Source organism: Salvelinus fontinalis, chromosome 6, assembly GCF_029448725.1.
Source record: "Salvelinus fontinalis isolate EN_2023a chromosome 6, ASM2944872v1, whole genome shotgun sequence".
Classification (NCBI taxonomy): Eukaryota; Metazoa; Chordata; class Actinopteri; order Salmoniformes; family Salmonidae; genus Salvelinus; species Salvelinus fontinalis.
The window spans coordinates 4465234-4472387 of record NC_074670.1 but is presented as its reverse complement, the minus strand read 5'-3'; the positions used below and the strand labels follow the sequence as shown (position 1 = coordinate 4472387).

General features: G+C 49.3%; 1 protein-coding gene across 4 annotated transcripts in view; it reads left to right on the top strand.

Moving 5' to 3' along the window:
• Nucleotides 1-7154, top strand: part of LOC129856875 (lysophosphatidylcholine acyltransferase 1-like) — a 63888-nt gene that overhangs the window by 37231 nt on the left and 19503 nt on the right. For all 4 annotated transcript variants that reach the window (XR_008759830.1, XR_008759831.1, XM_055924608.1 and 1 more), the window contains exons 8-10: nt 259-313; nt 2687-2769; nt 6093-6218. Coding sequence is in view for 2 of the 4 variants with exons in the window: in XM_055924608.1 (XP_055780583.1) it covers nt 259-313; nt 2687-2769; nt 6093-6218 (264 nt within the window). In the remaining 2 variants the exon portion in view is untranslated. The remainder of the gene's footprint in view (nt 1-258; nt 314-2686; nt 2770-6092; nt 6219-7154) is intronic.

The following is a 7154-nucleotide window of genomic DNA, read 5'->3' as shown; positions in this document are numbered from 1 at the left end:
GGTTACTAGTCCAACGCTCTAACCACTAGGCTTCCTGCCGCCCCACGTCTCTGTACACTGCCATATAACCTGCTTTTAGACGGTTGAATCAAGCACACACATTTTCTTCAGGAAATGTACCCTTTTATTTTAATGAATGGTACACTTCTCCGTGTGATCTGACTGTTTTGGCATTCGCTATGACTTGATGATATCAATGTCCCGCACTGTAAAACCAAATGTCTTAATGTGACAATGTCATTGTTTTTGTTGTTGTAGGTTTAAGATCCTGTGGCTCACGCTGTGCCAGCTGCACAATGAGTTCATCATTGAGGTGAGTGCAGGCCTGTTGCATACATCTACCACATATCAGGAATACCTGTACCCGTATACCCTGTACCCAGTCCGGGACCCGTGCAGGTCCTGTGCCCGTATACCCTGTACCCAGTCCGGGACCCGTGCAGGTCCTGTGCCCGTATACCCTGTACCCAGTCCGGGACCCGTGCAGGTCCTGTACCCGTATACCCTGTACCCAGTCCGGGACCCGGGCAGGTCCTGCACCCGTATACCCTGTACCCAGTCCGGGACCCGGGCAGGTCCTGTACCCGTATACCCTGTACCCAGTACGGGACCCGGGCAGGTCCTGTACCCGTATACCCTGTACCCAGTCCGGGACCCGGGCAGGTCCTGTACCCGCATACCCTGTACCCAGTCCGGGACCCGGTCAGGTCCTGTACCCGCATACCCTGTACCCAGTCCGGGACCCGGTCAGGTCCTGTACCCGTATACCCTGTACCCAGTCCGGGACCCGGGCAGGTCCTGTACCCGTATACCCTGTACCCAGTACGGGACCCGGGGAGGTCCTGTACCCGTATACCCTGTACCCAGTACGGGACCTGGGCAGGTCCTGTATCCGTATACCCTGTACCCAGTCCGGGACCCGGTCAGGTCCTGTACCCGCATACCCTGTACCCAGTCCGGGACCCGGTCAGGTCCTGTACCCGTATACCCTGTACCCAGTCCGGGACCCGGGCAGGTCCTGTACCCGTATACCCTGTACCCAGTCAGGGACCCGGGCAGGTCCTGTACCCGTATACCCTGTACCCAGTCCGGGACCCGGGCAGGTCCTGTACCCTGTACCCAGTCCGGTACCCGGGCAGGTCCTGTACCCGTATTACCCTGTACCCAGTCCGGGACCCGGGCAGGTCCTGTACCCGTATACCCTGTACCCAGTCCGGGACCCGGGCAGGTCCTGTACCCGTATACCCTGTACCCTGTCCAGGACCCGGGCAGGTCCTGTACACGTATACCCTGTACCCTGTCCGGGACCCGGGCGGGTCCTGTACACGTATACCCTGTACCCAGTCCGGGACCCGGGCAGGTCCTGTACCCGTATACCCTGTACCCTGTCCGGGACCCGGGCGGGTCCTGTACACGTATACCCTGTACCCAGTCCGGGACCCGGGCAGGTCCTGTACACGTATACCCTGTACCTTGTCCGGGACCCGGGCGGGTCCTGATACAGAATTATAATTAATGTCACAGGTCTGGGTCGGATCTGATGTGAATGTCTCGGGTTTCGGGTCTTGTGTAATTTTAGCTGACTGATCCGAACACGACTGCAGCAATACAGAGAGAGAGAGAGAGAGAGAGACATTTTATCAAAGTTAGGAGATATCTAATCGATGTAAAATGGAACTAAAAGTTAAAGGAGAAGGATAGGCTACAACGACCAAGAGCCAACAAGACTGCTACTTAATATTCTGAATGGAGTTTTTGTTATCTGTGTTTTTGTTATGTGTAACTGTAGAATGAGGAAGTGCACTGCAGCCTCAGTTAGCCTAGCTAGCTAACGTTAGGTAGCTTATTAACTAGCTTTTCCCGGTTTGGTACTGACTGCGTAATCATATTTGTACAGTTCCAGTGTTCTGTCCCTTGCTCCTAGTTCCAGTGCTCTGTCCCTTGCTCCTAGTTCCACTGCTCTGTCCCTTGCTCCTAGTTCCACTGCTCTGTCCCTTGCTCCTAGTTCCACTGCTCTGTCCCTTGCTCCTAGTTCCACTGCTCTGTCCCTTGCTCCTAGTTCCAGTGCTCTGTCCCTTGCTCCTAGTTCCACTGCTCTGTCCCTTGCTCCTAGTTCCACTGCTCTGTCCCTTGCTCCTAGTTCCACTGCTCTGTCCCTTGCTCCTAGTTCCACTGCTCTGTCCCTTGCTCCTAGTTCCACTGCTCTGTCCCTTGCTCCTAGTTCCACTGATCTGTCCCTTGCTCCTAGTTCCACTGCTCTGTCCCTTGTCCCTAGTTCCACTGCTCTGTCCCTTGTCCCTAGTTCCACTGCTCTGTCCCTTGTCCCTAGTTCCAGTGCTCTGTCCCTTGTCCCTAGTTCCAGTGCTCTGTCCCTTGTCCCTAGTTCCACTGCTCTGTCCCTGTTCTCTCAGCCCAGTTAGAGGACCTCAGCCTATGTTACCTTGGCCTTTCTGAAAAGACTTTGAGACTGACAGCAGAGCACCTGTTGTTCCGACAGACAGGCTTCACTTGGCTGTACCAATAGCCTGTAATTACAGTACGCCTAGAAGAGTGTTATCTCTCTCTCTCTCTCTTCCCTTTTAGAGTTGAGCCCTTATCATCTCAGTTGTTATTGCTTTACCCGTTTCCCACTTGACTTCCCAAAAAGGAGTGACGTCCCTGGGTCTCTGTCTTCTTCTCTCCTCAGTTCCTTCCTGTCTACACTCCATCAGAAGAGGAGAGGAACAACCCTGCACTGTTTGCTCACAACGTCAGGCGCCTGACGGCCAAGTGAGTCCTGAGACACACACACACACACACACACACACACACACACACACACACACAGACACACACACACACACACACACACACACAGACAGACACACACAGACACACACACACACACACACACACACACACACACACACACACACACACACACACACACACACACACACACACACACACACACACACACACACACACACACACACACACACACACACACACACACACACACACACAGACACACACACACACACACACACACACACACACACACACACACACACACACACACACACACACACACACACACACACACACACACACACACACAGACACACACACACACACACACACACACACACACACACACACACACACAGACAGACACACAGACAGACACACACACACACACACACACACACACACACACACACACACACACAGACAGACAGACACACAGACAGACACACACACACACACACAGACACACACACACACAGACACACACACAGACAGACACACAGACAGACACACACACACACACACACACACACACACACACACACACACACACACACAGACACAGACACAGACACAGACACACACACACACACACACACACACACACACAGACACACACACACACACAGACACACACACAGACACACACACATACACAGACACACACACACACACACACACACACACACACACACACACACACACACACACACACACACACACACACACACACACACACACACACACACACACACACACACACACACACACAGACACACACACACACACACACACACACACACACACACACAGACACACACACACACACACACACACACACACACACACACACACACACACACACACACACACAGACACACACACAGACACACACACACACACACACACACACACACACACACACACACACACACACACACACACACACACACACACACACACACCCTCACGGGACCAGCAAGATGCCTCAGCCTTTATGCTGCCGTGCGTAGAAACACCAGCCTAGAGACAGCAGGATACTAGAGTATGTTAGTCTAATGTGTGTGGCTGGTGTATATTTCAGTTCAACAGCTTCTAGTTTGTTGATTCTAGATGGCCCCATCACAGACTACTGGTTAACTCTCTCCTCATGCTCTAGTCTGTCTACTGTCCCTCACGTCTCTAGATGGCCCCATCACAGACTACTGGTTAACTCTCTCCTCATGCTCTAGTCTGTCTACTGTACCTCACGTCTCTAGATGGCCCCATCACAGACTACTGGTTAACTCTCTCCTCATGCTCTAGTCTGACTGTCTACTGTCCCTCACGTCTCTAGATGGCCCCATCACAGACTACTGGTTAACTCTCTCCTCATGCTCTAGTCTGTCTACTGTCCCTCACGTCTCTAGATGCCATCAACACAGACTACTGGTTAACTCTCTCCTCATGCTCTAGTCTGTCTACTGTACCTCACGTCTCTAGAGGGCCCCATCACAGACTACTGGTTAACTCTCTCCTCATGCTCTAGTCTGTCTACTGTCCCTCACGTCTCTAGATGCCATCAACACAGACTACTGGTTAACTCTCTCCTCATGCTCTAGTCTGTCTACTGTACCTCACGTCTCTAGAGGGCCCCATCACAGACTACTGGTTAACTCTCTCCTCATGCTCTAGTCTGACTGTCTACTGTTCCTCACGTCTCTAGATGGCCCATCACAGACTACTGGTTAACTCTCTCCTCATGCTCTAGTCTGACTGTCTACTGTTCCTCACGTCTCTAGATGGCTCCATCACAGACTACTGGTTAACTCTCTCCTCATGCTCTAGTCTGGCTGTCTACTGTTCCTCACGTCTCTAGAGGGCCCCATCACAGACTACTGGTTAACTCTCTCCTCATGCTCTAGTCTGTCTGTCTACTGTACCTCACGTCTCTAGATGGCCAGACTACTGGTTAACTCTCTCCTCATGCTCTAGTCTGTCTGTCTACTGTACCTCACGTCTCTAGATGGCCCCATCACAGACTACTGGTTAACTCTCTCCTCATGCTCTAGTCTGTCTACTGTCCCTCACGTCTCTAGATGGCCCCATCACAGACTACTGGTTAACTCTCTCCTCATGCTCTAGTCTGTCTACTGTCCCTCAAGTCTCTAGATGGCCCCATCACAGACTACTGGTTAACTCTCTCCTCATGCTCTAGTCTGACTGTCTACTGTCCCTCACGTCTCTAGATGGCTCCATCACAGACTACTGGTTAACTCTCTCCTCATGCTCTAGTCTGTCTACTGTCCCTCACGTCTCTAGATGGCCCCATCACAGACTACTGGTTAACTCTCTCCTCATGCTCTAGTCTGGCTGTCTACTGTCCCTCACGTCTCTAGATGGCCAGACTACTGGTTAACTCTCTCCTCATGCTCTAGTCTATCTACTGTTCCTCACGTCTCTAGATGGCTCCAACACAGTCTACTGGTTAACTCTCTCCTCATGCTCTAGTCTGACTGTCTACTGTACCTCACGTCTCTAGATGGCCCCATCACAGACTACTGGTTGTAAGTCGCTCTGGATAAGAGCGTCTGCTAAATGACTTAAATGTAAATGTTAACTCTCTCCTCATGCTCTAGTCTGTCTACTGTCCCTCACGTCTCTAGATGGCTCCATCACAGACTACTGGTTAACTCTCTCCTCATGCTCTAGTCTGTCTATCTACTGTTCCTCAAGTCTCTAGATGGCCCCATCACAGACTACTGGTTAACTCTCTCCTCATGCTCTAGTCTATCTACTGTACCTCACGTCTCTAGAGGGCCCCATCACAGACTGCTCCATTGATTCCCAGAACCGGTCCTTGTAACCCTCAGCTATTCCACATATTAGATATTGTCCAACTCTAAGCGTCCTCGACTTAACAAATCAAGGACTTGCTGATTGTTTGACTAGTTGAATCAGGTGTGTGTAAATGTTGGAATAGATTAAATGTATGAAACTGCTGAAGGTCACGAGAACCGCTTCTGGAAACACTGGACTCCTGGTTAGAGGACTGTATATCAGGCTGTATATCAGACTGTATATCAGACTGTATATCAGACTGAATACCAGACTGTAGTTCAGGCTGTATATCAGGCTGTATATCAGACTGTAGTTCAGACTGTATATCAGACTGTATATCAGACTGTATATCAGGCTGTATATCAGACTGTATATCAGACTGTATGTCAGGCTGTATATCAGACTGTACATCAGACTGTATATCATGTATATCAGATTGTATCCTAGTTAACAGTGTTTAATACTCTATCCTTCCTCTACAGAGCGCTGGACATCCCCATTACTGACTACTCGTTTGAAGACTGTCAGCTGGCCATGGCTGAGGGTCAACTCAGACTCCCGGTTGACACATGCCTGCTGGAGTTCGCCAAGCTGGTCCGGAGACTGGGGTGAGTTGAGGTCAATTCAGGCTTCAATTCAGGCTTCTAATCAGGCATCAGGGGTGGTGACCATAGGGGGGGTAGGAGGGGGGGTGACTAGTGGTGGCTATTCAAATCAGGTCAAATGCTATTTGTCACATGCTCCGAATACAACAGGTGTAGAACTTACCGTGAAATGATGACTTACAATGCAGTTCAAGAAATAGAGTTAAGAAAATATTGACTGAATAAACTAAAATTTAACAAATAGAACACTAGAAAATGACATAACAATCAGCAGTCTGATGGTAGAAACTATTGGTCGGGCTGACAGTTCTTCCCATGATGCTCCTGGGTGATTCCGAAGGGGAGAACAGGCCGTGGCTGTGCCCCTGATCTTCTTGGCCTCTAGTTCAGACCCAGGGCCGTGAGCTTTGTAACGACTTCAGATGACTAGCTATCTGGCTAAGTAAGGAGTCTGCTGAAAACCAGACTAGAGATACTACTAACCCAAGTCAATGTCATAGTGATGGTTCTACAATACAACATATTCATCCTACTAACTAACTGTCATAGTGATGGTTCTATAATACAATTTATTCATCCTACTAACTCACTGTCATAGTGATGGTTCTATATTACAATATATTCATCCTACTAACTGTCATAGTGATGGTTCTATAATACAATATATTCATCCTACTAACTCACTGTCATAGTGATGGTTCTATAATACAATATATTCATCCTACTAACTCACTGTCATAGTGATGGTTCTATATTACAATATATTCATCCTACTAACTAATTGTCATAGTGATGGTTCTATAATACACTATATTCATCCTACTAACTCACTTTCATAGTGATGGTTCTATATTACAATATATTCATCCTACTAACTGTCATAGTGATGGTTCTATAATACAATATATTCATCCTACTAACTCACTGTCATAGTGATGG